The 16,891-nt window shown below is 27.9% G+C and overlaps 1 protein-coding gene across 1 annotated transcript; it reads right to left on the reverse strand.

The window, feature by feature from the left end:
* Positions 1-6,398: 6,398 nt before the first annotated feature.
* LOC101498880 (uncharacterized) lies at positions 6,399-8,479 on the reverse strand. Its single transcript, XM_012717872.3, has 3 exons — positions 7,799-8,479; positions 7,359-7,508; positions 6,399-7,286 (listed from the first exon to the last, which is right to left on the reverse strand). Exons 1-3 carry the CDS (start codon positions 8,338-8,340, stop codon positions 6,776-6,778), a joined length of 1,203 nt encoding a protein of 400 aa, XP_012573326.1. The 5' UTR covers positions 8,341-8,479; the 3' UTR covers positions 6,399-6,775.
* Positions 8,480-16,891: the final 8,412 nt, after the last annotated feature.

Genomic DNA, 16,891 nt, shown 5'->3' on the forward strand with positions numbered 1-16,891 from the left:
CACCACTAATTGACTTTACCTTCAACGGGCCACAAACATCAGAATGCACCAATTCAAGCAACTCTGACTTCCTTGAGGAAGGATGTTTCTTGAAGGATACTCTAGTCTGCTTACCAGCCATGCAATGAGAACATTTCTCCAACTCTGCACTCTTTAATCCCGGAAGTACATCCTTTTTAGCTAAACAATTCAGCCCCTTTTCACTGATATGACTAAGCCTGCGGTGCCACAAAGAAGCCTCCATATCCATGGCATTCACACTGTCTTTAGCAACCAATGCTTTAGTCCAATACAGTTTATTAATTTTCTCCCCTCTGGCCACAACTAAGTTACCTCTGGTGAGTTTCCATTTTCCTGAACCAAAGTGATTATCATAACCACCATCATCAAGCATCTGCACAGAGATCAAATTAAAGCGAACATCTGGAGCATGTTTGACTCCTCTAAGCAACAACTGCACTCCCATGTTGGTCTGCAAACAAACATCACCAATACCAACTACCTTGGACACACCATCATTACCCATCTTCAACACTCCAAAGTCACCAGAAGTGTAAGATGTGAAGAACTCCTTCCTTGGTGTAACATGCAGTGTAGCACCACTATCAATAATCCACATGCTCTCATCTGATACAAGATTGACTGAGTCATAGTCACGGAGAATAATCAGATCATCACAAGTAGCAGTAGTAACACGGTCATCATCATCATGATTCTTATCTCTCTGCTTACTGTTATTGTTTTTGCTCTCCCTTTTCCATATGAAACAGTTCCTCTGTATGTGCCCCATTTTGTGACAATAATTGCACTCCACATTCTTGTGTCTGGACTTGGACTTACTTCTGTTGTTCTCTCTACTCGCACTTCTGTTATTCTGTCTATTCCCTTTCGGTTCCTTTCTTTGACTTCGGCCCCTGTTCTCAGTGACAAGTACCTCGGAATGAGATGAAGTACCTTGTGCCTTCCTTCTCATCTCCTCATTAAGAACACTTCCCTTTACACTTTGCAAAGAGACAACACCATCAGAAGCTGAGTTTGTAATTGAAACCCGAAAAGTTTCCCAAGAATCTGGTAGAGTATTCAGTAGCCATAGTCCCAACACTTCATCATCAAATTTGATACCCATACCTGACAATTGATCTAGGAGCCCTTGAAAATCATTTAAATGATCTGAAATAGAAGTCCCCTCCTTGTACCTCAAATTCATCAAGGAGTTCAACAAATACAACTTATTATTCCCTGATTTAGAAGCATACAAAGATTCAATCTTCTTCCACAAGGATCTTGCATGTTCCTCATTAGCAATGTGATTATAAACATTGTCTTCTACATATTGCCGAATAAAACCACAGACCTGCTGATGTTCAAAGCTCCAATCCTCATCAGTCTTGGATTCTGGCTTCTCAGTAGCAAACACAGGAAGATGCAAATTCTTCACAAATAACAGATCCTTCATTTTTCCCTTCCATAAGTGATAATTAGTGCCATTCAAACAAATCATTCTATTTGTATTTGCCTCCATCATTCAAACAAGTCAAACAGCCCCTTAACCAAAGAGCTCTGATGCCACTCTGATGGGAAATTCAACAACAAATATAATAACAACTCTAACAGAGCAATATGCAGCGGATAATCAATTTCCCAAACTTGCAAGAATCTGTGAGGAGCAATCAACAAATAATCACAGCAACTAAAATCACCATCACAAATGACACAATAATTTTTTAACGTGGAAAAACCTTCTCAATGTGAGAAGTAAACAACCACGGGACCAAGCCAGTAATAAAGCTCCACTATGATCAAAATATGGGTACAAAGAGTTTCTAATATGGCACAAATTCGTGCTCAGTAACCAGCCAAAAACAGCAAGGTAACTAGCACAACAATCAGCCAACACAATGAGAAAACAAACATGAAATTGAGAAAAAAAATTCAGCAAAAAAACCAGAAAAACTGCTGCTGTCCGAGTCCAATTTCTCCCACCTCAGACCTCTAATCGACGATCCAAACGGTCAGAATGAAGTAACACGAGTCACGAACCTGCTGTCCAAATTTCAGCCCGATCCGACGGTGAACGAAGGAGAAATCGTGAATTTAGTGCAGCTGCTCTGTTTTATGCGAAAATAGGGTTTGCTCTTCCTCTCTCACTTTTCTCTTTGCCTCTCTATCTGAATTCAGCTCTTTCACACCCACTAATCTGACCTCTCTCCACTTGGATAAGTGAGACACATGGACTTGCACATATTGGGTCTTTCTCCACATAGGAAGGGAGCCCAAAACCCAACAAAATGTATCTAAATGTGAAGAAAAGATGAAGGCACGAGAAGTAAATTTGAGAATTTTTTGTTTTTCTGAGTTTAAAAAAGTATGGATTTGAATCTCTAAGCTGTGAATTTGAAAAATTGTGATTTTTAAAATATAAATTATTTAGTTTTTTAGGTCGAATGAAATCATTAATTTATAAGTATATGGATTTTAAGATGAGTGAGAGGAATAAAAATGTCAAATTTATAGTTTTTTATTTTTTATCAAAAACTAATGAAAATAATTGAATTGACTAACTGAAGTATAATTAAAGAATTAAAATAAAATTAAATAAAAATAATTAAGAAATTAAAGTGAAATAAAAAAAATAACTAATACCGACCAGACTAACATTAAAGTAAATATTGTTTTGGTGCAAAAGGTATCACAGTTATAACTAGTAAAAGAAATTATTTCCATAATCGCACCTAAATAAGATGACTATTAATCCAACCAAAAGCTTGGACATATTATTTCAAATAAAATCTTGGACAATAATTATAGAAAATACACTCAGACCATTCATCACTTTCTCATATCAACTTGAGTATAGAATATGTCTCTATATGTATATAAAGAGAGCGCGGAACGTATCTAGTGATAATTAATAGTTAACTTGTTTTTTATTAGAGTAAAACAATAAAAATATCGAAATAAATAACTAAAAGGTAAAACTAAATCAAAAACTTATATAAAGCTAATATAAATAAAAAACTTCAGACCCTAGAATAATTGTTTTCAAAGAAAAATGGAATAGTGTCAATATGGGAAAGAAAAAAAAAAAAAAAGAGTACTGAGCAACCCATCCTTTTGCCAAAAAGAATGCAAAAATAGATTAAAAAACTAAAGATATCAGTATCATTAGATGTGAAAAGCAACGAAGGGAAAAAATATACTACGACTGAACTACGAGTTACAAAAGAGATGGCAACATAAAGAAAAACAAAACATAAGTATATATCATGTCTAGTACACTTTAGTGGTAGTAGAAAATAAAGATAATGATCATATAACACTGTAATATTATATTTTTAATAATTAATTTAATTTTAAACGTTAATTAATTTTTTATAATAATTATTAGTTAAGATTACATATACTCCATATATATATATGTGGAATGAGAAACTCATTCTTCTAGTTTAGCTAGCTAGAGTTTGGACGAATTAATTAAGAATATGCTTAAGTATTCCATCGAATCATATGGGTTGTATATATACAAATGACTAAAGCTCCCCACACTTTCTTCGATTCGATTTACTACCTTTCTTTTAAAGCATCAATTCATATCAAATTAATGATCACTTCAACAGTTGGATTACAAATAGATATGACTTTTATGCTGCGTGCCTTTTCCAATTTTCAAGAATATATACATGGCTGTAAAGTTTTGGTTTGTCACACGCTTTAAGCAAGCAGATAATATTCATGCATGCCTTAAGGTTCGTCACATAGAAATTCTCTTCATCATTTTTTAAAGTTAACTGAAATTAAGTTAAGGATTACGAATACTATTTAATATTTTTTAAAATTATTCATTTCTTTTTATTTAAAATTTCACCCTTTTTTTTTTATCTGCATGTGTTCATTTCATACTAGAAAGCTACTTAATTACATGCTAGTATAAGTACGAAGCACCGGTGACAATTTTGAATTTTGCCTTTTCACTTATTATGTATTACTTTGTGTGTGTCACTTTCATGTTAGTTTTAAGATATACTCCCTCTAGTTGTTATAAGTAAGAATAATTTATTTTTATGGTTATTCAAAAAATTAATAAATTATAATTAATTTTATAGATTTTATATAAAACATAATTTAAATTTATTAAATTATTATTTTAAATGTTAAATATTCAACTATCGACATTAAATATATTTTATATATTAAAAATAGTAACATTAAATTAATTAAAAAATAATAATTTTTGTTTATAATAATAACAAAGATTTGATTCTATTTTTTTTGTTTATAATAACTACGAGTATTGAGTACTCTGCTTTTGAGGCTAGTATACCTAGTATGACCAAGAGAGAAGAGCAAGTGTAACTTTTCTTGCAAGTTTCAACCCATATCCTCTTCTCCACCACACTTCTTTGTTATATATCTTAACTACATTCGTTCTTAGTTATGTATCAATTTAAAGTTAAAATTATTTTCTTTTTCGCATATATATTTGATTATTATTTTTATCTCATTTTACTTATTTTTCTCAATAAAAGAAAATTAAAGACATCTTTTATAAATAAATTGTCGTTCTCACTTAGAACTTTAGAAACGAAAGATACATAATAATAACAACATTTTCAAATATTAGTCATTGAAAAACAAACTTCAATTCTTAAAAAGAAATAGAAGTAGAGACACATTTTGTCCTACAACCTAAAATGTTCTCACACTTGGAGAAATATTAAAATGTGTTATTTTAAATAACAATGATATTTGGACACCTTAAATATTTCAACATCTTTTTTTTTTTTTTTTTTTATCCTCTTCTTCTTCATCACATTAACATATCACATCTATTTTATCTCTCTCTCAAGATATTATTGGATGCATGGATATCCAAAAATATTTTTTTTGTCTATTTTAAACTCACATCAAACATCCTGTGAAAATGTAACAAAGAGCACAAATGAAATTTACTATAGCATATCACTTCATGAGGTCCACTATTAATAAACTATATGACCCCATAAGAGCCCCTTTATATAAGTAGATTATTTACTCATATTTATTAACAAAAACTATAAATTTCAATTCTGGATTATATCACAATCCAATGTGATATATCATGGACAAGACTAAATATTAACTATGCAAATCCAATAATGAGACACTTAATTATTATGGGAAAGCATATATAAATATAATACTATATATATGTTCTTCATAAAAACTTGAAACCAATTAAACTAGAGTTAGAATGTGGTCACTTAATTTAACAATTCAATTATCGTATGTAAAACATAGTTCAAGTAGTTGAGTTTACACACTCGAGAATTGAGATACTCAAAAAAAATTGAGAAAGGAAACTCACAGTTTAAACTCTAACTATATATGTATATCTAAAACAAAAACAAAAAAACTAGTTAATTGTTAATTAATTAGTATGTATGTACACTATTCATTGGCCTGGTCATGATATAATAAAGACATAATGTATATGCATACACCAAGAGCATTCATTTGGGCTGAAAATGTCGAAGCAAGGAAAGGGATAATAATAGTAGTAACTAGTATGGAGAATGGCTTCTTCTACTATTACTATTTATATGCTATAAAGCTTGAAGAAACATCTATCTATGTCTTGGCAATGTAATATAAATAGCTTATCTCATCACATCATTCATCTTTTGCCATCAACAAGAAAACGAGCCATGCTCTTGCTATTTCCCTCTTAAGAAACACACATCATCATTGAATGGTAGAAGCCCATCTTTTGTATATAGCTTATAGAGTAAGATGATGAGAAAAGCCATCATATACAAAAAGCTAAATGGTACTACTATGCTCAAGTAATAATGAATTTCTTTACTTTTTTTCATACCTCATATATCGTGTCATGTCATGGGGAAATCATCATAACACTCTTTCATAGTATAAAGTTTTTCAGCTCTCTTCTAATTAATCAGCTTAACGTGTTAATGTCTTCCTTTCCTCATAAACTCACTATCTCATACTATATTACATGCATTGTAACAATTTTAAGGGAAAAACCCTAACCCTAAAAATATTGAGTTTCCACCATGAACATGAAAATCCTACGTACCTATCAACAATGCAACCATGGGGGAAGGAGTGAAAGGAAATAATTAATTAATGTCAATGATTTTTTTTTTAATGAATAGCAATGAAATTCAACACTTAGAGATTCCAGATTTACAACACATTAGATACCAATCACTTGCTATAGACTCCGGTAATAATAAGGGGACGTACATATTATAAAAATGAAAGGAGAATAGAAAAATTAATTTAGTGCCAAAATGAATAGAAATTATCTAGTTACAATTGAGAAAAAAAATCCCATAAAAGGAAATTAAGAAGAAAAAGTTAAAAGCAGCAAAATCAGAATCTAAAAGCAATCTAGGTACAATAAGGGAACAATCATGATATGTATAAATATATATTTTATATAAATAAAAGGAAACTCTAAAAAGTCTCAGGTTTGATATGAACACATGCCAACTTAAGTGTGGTTTCACAACAAAGCACAAAGCACTTCAGGGGCATAGATTCAGATAGAGTTTTCCATCATCATATATATGATTAGATAACCTAATTAAATATTGCAGCTGCCAGATATTAATTAATATACAAGTCAGATCAAATAAAATTAATTAATATTTTTTGGATCTCAAATATAAATAAAAGTGGAGTATGAGAAAATCAATGGATTCAGTCTAAATCAATTTTCTTTGACTCACTTTTAAAAATATTTAAGATGAGAAGCTTAAAGTAAATATGATTAGCCCAACATGAAGGTAACATCACCATCAATTCTTCCTTCTCCATCTGCAGCTCCAGCTCCAGCTATCTCCTTTGGCGCAATCATGTCTTGAAGGAGCCCATCGTCACTCACCAAATCACGGAGATTAATTCTCAAACAAGACGAGTGAGAAGAACTTCCAGCACAATTCTCTTGGTTGATAAAATTATGAGCAGAATTAACAACATTGAAAGGTGGAGCAATGTTGTAAGAGTTATTGAATAAGGAAGAAGACGAGTCCGGTTGGTGGTGAAAGTGTTGAAAGTGTTGTGGTTGTGATTGAGTAGCAAGTGTGTTGCGGTGTTGGTAGTTTTTGTCATGGAAACTTGAAGCATTAGTGACAAAGCCAAGTTCAGCTGCACGCGTCAAAATTGGAGAGAAGTGAGTGTGTTGGCCTTCATAGCTTGTTAGCACAAAGGAAGGCTCCATGGCGGAACGCTCCAGACGCTTCTTCACCCCACAACCTGCTGTGGTGCAACGATAATAGCTCCTGTTTTTCACAATTATAATTGTAAAGGCTTTTCATTCTTTTTCAAATATTATATTATATTATATTATATACCTGGGATAAGGGCTGTTTTTGACAGGTTTTTGACCATACTTACGCCACCTATAACCATCATCCAAGTGATCAACATCACTCTTTGTCTTGAACGAAACTCTTGTTGCTCTTTCTTTCCTGCTCTTCTTCTTCTTCTTCCTTCCCTTCACTCTATAACACCAAATACATTACTAAATTACAACAATATTATAATATTTAATTATATGCTTTTTTTTCTTTATTAATTTTTTATTTTTTATTTTCAAACAGGGATAAAAAAAATAATTTAAAGAAAACGGTTAAAACACATGGAGATGACACCGACTACAGTAAATAATCCGGAAATCCCGCTCAATCTACTCATCTGCGATTCTAACTGATTTTCTTTATTTTATTTTTATTTTCAATTATATAATTAGAAATTGAAGAAAAATAAAGAGAAGATATTTTAATTAACTAACAGTTTTTTTGTCTGAATCGTTCGGTCTTGATTTTGATTCTCTACATGTGTGATTGCACGATCTTCATCTTTATCCTTCGCTTCTTCTTCGAGTAATTCAAGTTCATGTTCATTTCCTGCTACCGGAACAATTGGTTTGTTCGCAACACAAACTTCATTGGAGGATGAAGAAATCGAAGAGGAAACGGAGATAGGAGTGGCCGGATTAGTGTTGAACACGTCAGAGACGGCGGGAGACGGTAACGGAAGCTGGTTAATTTGAGCAGGCGGTGGTGACGTGTCGTCGGCATCAAAGACAGTGTTTGGGAACCAATCGAGTAAAGTAGAAGAAGAAGTAACGGTGAAATCATTTGTGCTTAACAAGTCGATGTAACCAGCAAAGGAAGAAGAAGAAGATTTTTGATGATCATCAGATTGTGGTGGAATGATATCAAAGATGCTGCATGATGGTAAAGCAGGTGAGAAAGGGAAATTGATTATGCAATTTCCTTTGTTTTGCTTCTTCTGAATTTCATCATCGGTTAATGTTGATGAATTTCCCATGCTAATCAACTTCTCTCTCTTCTTCTCTTCTATTTCATAGATATACTGTGTATATATCTGTATTGTGTATTGTGAGTGCTATATTATATTGTAATCACCTTTGGACATATTCTTCGGTTTTTTTTTTCTCTCTCTCTTTCTTATTTTTTTTTTTCCACTTATTCAATTAAATATGTTTTAACTCCAACAAAATTGAGTCTCTATTTATTTCACTTTGTATTTATGTAATAATTATAAATGAGAACATGACATAGGAAGATAAGGTAGCAACAATGGTCAAATAAGATAGTTTGCTTTCTTTTAACTTAATTAAATGTCTTAATCAAATTATGTTTAAATATGCGATAACAATACAAATTTTAAGAAAAAATTTTATCGTCTATTTGTAATTCTATTTAATATGAAAGATTAATTTGTCTGTAAAGACTACCCTATTTAAAGTAATGGAAAGATACTTTTTTATTAATAACCATATTCATTCTTTACTAAATCCACGTTACTTAAATAAATAGTATAAAACGATAAAATATTTATAAATATAATAAAAACGATGTTTTTGAAATATTTGAATATATATTTATAATATTGATGATATTAAATTCTTTTCATTTAATATATACTGGATTAGAACTAATATATCAAATTGAATAAAACAAATATCACATACGCATACATATAAAAAACAAAAATAACATGGCACCAAAACATGGAACAACGTCGCACTAAGACGACTTAGTGCTACGAAATTATAGAATAAAATTTATTCATATAAAATGAGAGAGATGAAAAAAATAATAACGATTTTGGAATTCTTTTAAATTATTAATAAAAAAATAGAAGACTCTTCTAATAAACAATTGTACTAGAAAGAAGATTGAAGATAAAACTAAAAAATTATATTTAAAAAAAATGAAATAACTTTTTGACATTTATAATTTTTTTACAAATTATAAAAGAAAATTATGAAAAAAAACCATGTGATATCTCATATATTTATTATTGAAGTAAAAATTAAAACATGAAATATGACATATAAAAAGAAATTTCACTTCTCTAAAGTAGATAATTATATTATTCATTGATTAATAAGTCAATTGTTAATATACTGTAAATACATAATCAATCATTATTTATTTATTAGATTTTTACTTTAGATTAATCACATTCTATAAACACGTCGTATTTTGTTCAAAATATTTTCTTGGATAAATAAAATTATAAATATCATTAAAAGATCACTCACAACTATAACTTAACCACAATATTTTTCTAAGATTGAAGGAATATTGTTATAGTATTTAATTGTTTTCGTTTTATTTTTGGTGTGTGAAAGGAGTTTTTGATTGGTTGTGGTTGAGAATTTGGAAAACAGGTAGGCTTGGGACGTTTCCCACCTTTACGATGACTGGCAGCTGGCGGTTTTCAGAGGGGAATTCAGTTTACTGCAAAAGAGGACCATTAGTGGGTCCCACTCCACGCGGTTATTTGACTGGGAACCGGATTGAGTGTGAACGGGGGTTGTACACGTGGGATGTGAGTAAAAGGATTTCCGATCTGATTGATCATGTGATGATCCATTGGTTCTGTCTCTCTCTTTATGAATTGTTTCACATTTTACTTTTCCTTTTTCGCGGTATTTTCTTTTCGAATTTCTTTTCGTGCCAATTGCCAAATTCACCCTTCAAGTTTCTTCAATTTATTGCTATTTAACGTCCTTTTTTCTCAATTTAATGCACTTGCGCAAAAAATGTGTATCAATTTCGTAATCTGCGGAAATTAAGTGAAAACTTTACTTGCTCATTAATAGCCGTTGATTATTTTTTACATGTTTTTATATGATTTAACTTATATATTTGATTAATATAAGGTTAAAATGTATTTTTTTTTTAAATGTATTTTTTTTTTAAATGTATTTGCCTCTTTGTAAATGGATGGCTTTCAGATTTTGACTCGGTCAATGATAAAATCACGTTGATGTAGTCAGAATCAGGAGGCCAAATATTTATAAAATCAGTTAAAATTACAATTTTTAAATTAAAGAGTTCAAAATTACCAGATTTTGATACTTAAAAGCCAAAAAATGTGCTATTACCTTAATAAAAAAAAAGTTATATTCACAGTGAATCACAATTATTTCATGTTAAAAATTAATTGATTTGTATGATAAACATTTTTAAAGTAATAAATATGAGTAATTGTAATGTCTTGACAGTGTAAATTATTTACTGCACATTCAAATTAAAATCTCATTTTTATAACTAGACATAAGTGTTTGATAGATAATACCTCCATTCATTTTTATAAGCATCTATTAAATTTAAATATGTATTAAGAAAAGTTTATATTGTAATAAATGTGTATATTTTGTATAGTTATTATTTGATTGTCCTGAATGTATAAATGTATTTAATGATGACATATCAAATTCCAAGACAATTAATAGTATTAATAAGAGTATATTTAAAAAAGAAGATAGTAATAAATACATCTAATAATTTTTATATGGGATTGTTTTTTATGAACACTTTTGAGAATTTATAATTACGACAAATGAAGTAAAAATAAATAAAAATCAAAAGAATAAATCAAATCATGAAATTTAAATTTTGTTGACCAAACACTTTTGGACAACAAGCACATAATAATATATTTATTTTTAATTAAAATTTTGGTTTATGTATACTAGTTTTAACAAATGCGTTATTAATTAAGAGTCACTTCAAAAATCAAACATATGTTTGTCAATCTTAAAACTAGTATAAACTTATATATCAATTATAAGCTTCTAATTTTTCTCCCTATTACCAAATGAGTAAAATAGAAGGTTTTTGAATAGTTTGTTTCATTGATTAAACAAAAAATTGCAAATGATCAAATATTATATATAGAATAAATAACTTTTAGCATCTTTTATCAATTTCATTTCACTATAACAAATATAAAACAAACTCAAAACTATTCTCCTCTATTCCCTTGTATAAAAAAAATGTTTAGAGAACTTTGTGGTCTCTAATACAAGAAAAAATCATACGTTTTAAAATATATTAACTACTTCTTTTTTCTACCTTTATTCAATGTTCAATAGAAATAGATGCATTTCATATAAGTAGATCATTAATTTTCCAAGATCATTCAATATAAATTTTACATCACTTACATGTGGTAACCAATATTAAAAAGAAGGTAACACATTAATTTTCTAATAAGAAATGTTAGCATTTTCCAAATTAAACTTAGTAAACAAAATTTCGTGAAAATGAATTGCTTAAAACTTGAAAGACATAATAAGAGTGATATTATTAGCCAAAATAAAATTAAGATTTATTTATGTGAATTTAATTTATTGTCATGTATTATTAGTGTAAAAAAATTTACACCGTTAATTTATTACAATTATTAAAAAAAATATAAATTTAAAGACATTTATAGTAAAAATGAAACATATCTAAAGATTAATTATAATTGTGATTGACTGAAAAAATGATTATAGCGATAATGTATATAAATTAATTCATATTTATATTACTACATTTGTTTTTAAATATAAGATGCATATGAGAAATTTCTTTATTCTTTTTTATAAGATTCTGTTTCCATTTTATTTAAATTAATTATTTATTTACAAACATATTTCTAATTAATTTGCATCTTTTTATGCAACCAATTAACATTAAACACTAAAAATTGTTTTTTCATTGTTTTTTCACTTTCGTTGCTAAAAATTGGTAGATTAGTCAATGTGTTCATTTTATGTGTTAATTTTTTTTAAATAATATTTGTATTTAAATATGTTTAATTTGATTTTTTATATTTCAAGATAAATTAATACTAGTATTAATAAGATATATCTTTGAAAAATAATAATAAATGCACCTAAAAAATTGAAATAGTACTTATATTTAAGAACAATTTTTTTTTCTAAGTGTTTATAACTAAGAATAAACATAGTATGATAAAAACATTAACTAATTAATTATCTCTCTTAAATGATAAATTTATTAAAACGATATAAATTGTCAACAAATTTAATATAATTACTCTCTGCATTTTACGAGACTTATTTATAAAAAAAAATTATTTCAAAATGAATGACCACTTATACTTACAATATACTTTTTTCTATTATTCTTTTTAGTTAATAATATTTGCATTATTTTCAATACAATATTTTTTAATATTCATTTATGATATTGATAATGAAATAATACTTTTATTTTACTCAATAAAACATCACTACTAAATAAAATAATTTGACAAAAATAATATTATTTTTCTTAATATATATCAAAATGATTAAATGCACATTCATTATAGGACAAAAAAAATATCAATTTTCTTAATTCTTATAATTTGATTAATAGACTTATATAATATAAGTAACATTTTGTTGGGAGCTAGAGAGCACGGTACAAAAGTTATGATTCTCTCTATTTTTTAACTTCTCAATTCCTTCCATTACAAGGATTAATCTTGCATAATTGAATTTGTATACAGTAAAACATTATTAATCGTTACATAAAAATAAAAATAAAAATATATGACATTAATAATAGAATTTTCAATTTATTTTGAGAAATATAGAATATCCTTGCTACAATGCCGTGAATGGGGAGATAAGGGAAGTAATGAGTTATTGCTGAGACCATATTCTTCCTTAAGAAGCTTCGGCACGTCAAGCGTTGCATTTACTGACATCATTTCCACGTCATCCAATCCTCACAGTTAAAAACCCACCGTTGCATAAGGTACTCCTTCTACAACAAAATATAGCTAAAATTCATGAAATTACGTATATTAAAAAAATTGTTGATCGCACTTAATTTATAAAATCTTAACAACAAAAAATTAAGTTGATGTCTAAATTGTTCTCTTTAATTAATAAAATGGTTCATTGGAATATGGTTGAGTATTTACACTTAATTTTATCAAATCATCCAAAGTCAAACTTACAATTTATACAACCCAATTTTGATTGATTTTTATATTGATTTATGCGGATTTTAGCTAGTGGGCGTCATGCAGACGAATTAATTTAAGTTATGAGTTTTTTTATTTCCTATTAATACATTTTATTTTCAAATTATATATATATATATGATTTTTCCAATATTTTTATTAATATTTGAATTGATTTTTATCAAACAACTCATTTTACCATACTTAATAATGATATATAAATAAGACAAATAGTTTTTGTTTATATTATAAGTAGGAGATAGTACTATACAATTACTAATTGTCAATAATTGATGAGATCAATTTTGTAAAGATGATTAACTTATTCATTTATTTATTATTTTGTGTTAAAAAAATCTTAAACCGCAATATTTTAGAATGGAGAAAGTAAATAATTTTCAAAATTTTGACTCATGTGAATGATATCACTCAAAGTCCAACCACACCAATTTTGTTCCTTGTCCCCTTGAACTCGTTGACCCATCCAATTAACCATTTTGGGCACATAATACAAAAATGTTGGGAATGCAATTGGACTCATTCAGATGGCCTCCAAATTCAATTTAAATTTCCAACTGCCATCTTATAATTGAAACAACCATCTTTATTCTACAACCGACCATTTTATTTATATCGAATATTTATAATTTATTAGGGTAGCTAGTTTGTGTTGTTATTATTATAACCATAAGAGAATATTTTGACGGTTAAGGTTCAATGGTTATCCTCTCATTGTGTATCTTTGCCTAGAATCATGCTATTTTAGAATGTGAAAACAAATTGATTAATGTACAGATCATTGGAATAGTTTTTTTAGGCTCATTTGTAAAAGATATGTACCAAATCCATTTGCATTGATCATAAAATATAAAATTGTTTTAAAACTATGTTTGTCTTCTTTTTCTTTTTTGTTTTATCGCTATGATTTTTGAGTTACATTAGATCCTATAATAATTTATAGTCCGGTTAAGGATAAGTTAAATTTGTGTCAGAATTATTTTATACAAAATTGGAAGTCATAATTTTTTAAATGATTTGTCTTTAAATAAAATCCATTAATAGCATAAATGTAACTTTTGATTCTTTTATTGTATATCACACACACAAAATTCTCCAATTTTAAAATCAAACTTTATAATCTTTTAATTGTCATATTTATTGCATTTTTGGATCAAATCTATATTTTTTTAGCTATATATAATGGTGATTTTTGACCCCAAAATAGTTATCAATTGCCTCCAACAACAAAAATTAAAGAGAATATATCATTTTTTGGTCAAAAATCTTCATTTACAGGATAAAAGTTATGCATCAGACCAAATTAAAATTACAACAAATATAATAATTAAAGAACTAAAAAGTTTAATTTCAAATAAATGATTATGTTTTAGAATGTGATAAAATAATATATTGAAAGTTCAATTAAGTCTTTTTATTTAATCTAAATTGTCTAACAACGAGAAGTACCCTATTTACATTGTAGGAATTTCCTTAGGATTTTTCTCTCGTTGCGGATTCGTAGTTTGAATGAAAATTCTTATAAATGTTTTCATTTACCGGCGTATTTACATGCACATATTTTTCGCATGAATAATCTACAGCACAATCTTAAGATATTTTAATTAGTCCCTTGTAAAAAAAAAAAGTTTAAGAATTTAATTTGTATCCACTGTTAATTATCTGGATGACTTTATTAATAGTTATAATAAAAATTAAATATTAATAATGATTTAACTGTTATTGATCGACAATACAAAATTTATTTATATTGACAAAATTAAATTAAATTAAATTTTGAAATTTTTATTAATTTAATTATTTAGTATATTTTCCAAAAATATGGTGGCATTTGCTAATTATTTATAATTCGATTGCATGTGCACTACTTCATCTTGAGCTTTCACTGCACATCCTTTATTGTACTATTTTTCTTTTACATTAATTGTTAATTGTTAGTTATATCCAACTATTTCTTGAGATAGAAAACCTATATAAATTTTCGTTTGCGAAAAAAAAAACAAAACAAAACCTTAGATGTTTAATCAATATCACGTTTTATAGACTCTTCAGAACATTATGAATAAACAAATACTGGTGGTATTTATGGAAGGTCGCTTCCACTGTCGTTAATTTGATTAGCAATTAAATAAGTTTTCCAGTACTATTATTTTTTTTTTTTACAGAGAAGGTAAGAGCCCAAGAAAATAGATTGCATTCTTACTTTGCAGGTTACAATGAGGGATTTGAGAAATACTCCCAACGAATATCATTGTTTTTTTTACATGATATCGTTGTTGATTTTACACCTTAAAAAAAGCTATAGTGTTTATTTTCTTTTTTATATTCAATAAAAGTAGTGTGTCTAATTGGAACCTTCAAAAAATGGTTCAATAATAAATCTTTACTATTTTTAGTAAAAAGTAAATTTTACAAAAATAAATATAATATTTTATTTTATTTTATTTACTAAAATTAATGAGATTTACTTTTTGACTGGGACAGTCTTAGACGACTAAAAAGTACATTGCCATTTTGCGCCTTAATTATTTGCAAGATATACAAGGGTAGTTAATTCATTAATTTATATATAATTAATAAAGTGGACATGGTTAATTGCTATATATATTGATTCTTGAGTACTATATTCAACTAAGCTTCCGAGGAAGAAAGTGTTCGCATTTTATTAATTTTAATTCTTGACATAAGATATCTTAAGTTGGATACATATGAATCATATGATATGATCCATAAAAAAAGTTTATATATATATACCGGTATATATGTATGAGGACGTTTTTTTATTTACTGGGCAATGGATTTTTAGCTAAGTCGTGTTTCTTAATCAGAGTGTGCACTTAATAATTTTCTGAAATAGATATGAAAATGACATTATTGTGAAGTGTGTTGAATAAGATCCAGTATTGATGTATATATAGTTTGAGATACTATATATGTATATGATGTACATGTCTCGATTTGCTACTTAATACTTGCACTAGCTAGTACTATAATTAAGTATAACTAAGTATACATGTCTCAAATTGCTACATAATATTACGTTTTGAGATGCATGAGCCCTACGAAGGAGAAAAGCTTTCAAAAAAAAAAAAATTGGATCATGTGGTGACAATTATTTGGTCCACTAAGGCCTTTTCAACTGTGTTACCGTATAATAATAATGATAATAATGAGGACAAAATGTTGATAGAGAAATCAAGATTTGAGATAATAAATAAATAATAAAAAGAAAAAAGAAAATATCTAGTGTCCAAACACTCCATCAACATATTGAGTGAGACCGGTTATATCACATATTCACATTTTAACCACCGACTTTCAACCTACATATCTAATAAGTCTTGAAGAAACTCCAACTAACTACATTGTCTTGCAATTAGGTATTTTTTAAATTGCGCAAGATAATTGAACTAAATCAAGTCATCAGCTTTAATACTCTTTTTTTTTCTTCCATCAAGTTATCGACTTTAATACTATTACTACTACTACAAAAATATAGCAACAACAATTTTTATATATAAAAAAAAAAAAAAAAAAAAAAAATGAAAAAAAATTCTTAAGAGAGGAATGTTGGGTT

The sequence above is a fragment of the Cicer arietinum genome, chromosome 7, assembly GCF_000331145.2.
Source record: "Cicer arietinum cultivar CDC Frontier isolate Library 1 chromosome 7, Cicar.CDCFrontier_v2.0, whole genome shotgun sequence".
NCBI lineage: Eukaryota > Viridiplantae > Streptophyta > Magnoliopsida > Fabales > Fabaceae > Cicer > Cicer arietinum.

What these genes read in the sequence shown, in the direction of transcription:
- LOC101498880 (XM_012717872.3), bottom strand. Translation starts at nt 8,340, where the DNA reads ATGGGAAATTCATCAACATTAACCGATGATGAAATTCAGAAGAAGCAA. An exon ending in ACGATTCAGACAAAAAAACT is followed by an intron (nt 7,509 to 7,798) that starts GTTAGTTAATTA and finishes TTGGTGTTATAG; the next exon opens with AGTGAAGGGAAGGAAGAAGA. An exon ending in AAAAACAGCCCTTATCCCAG is followed by an intron (nt 7,287 to 7,358) that starts GTATATAATATA and finishes TGTGAAAAACAG; the next exon opens with GAGCTATTATCGTTGCACCA.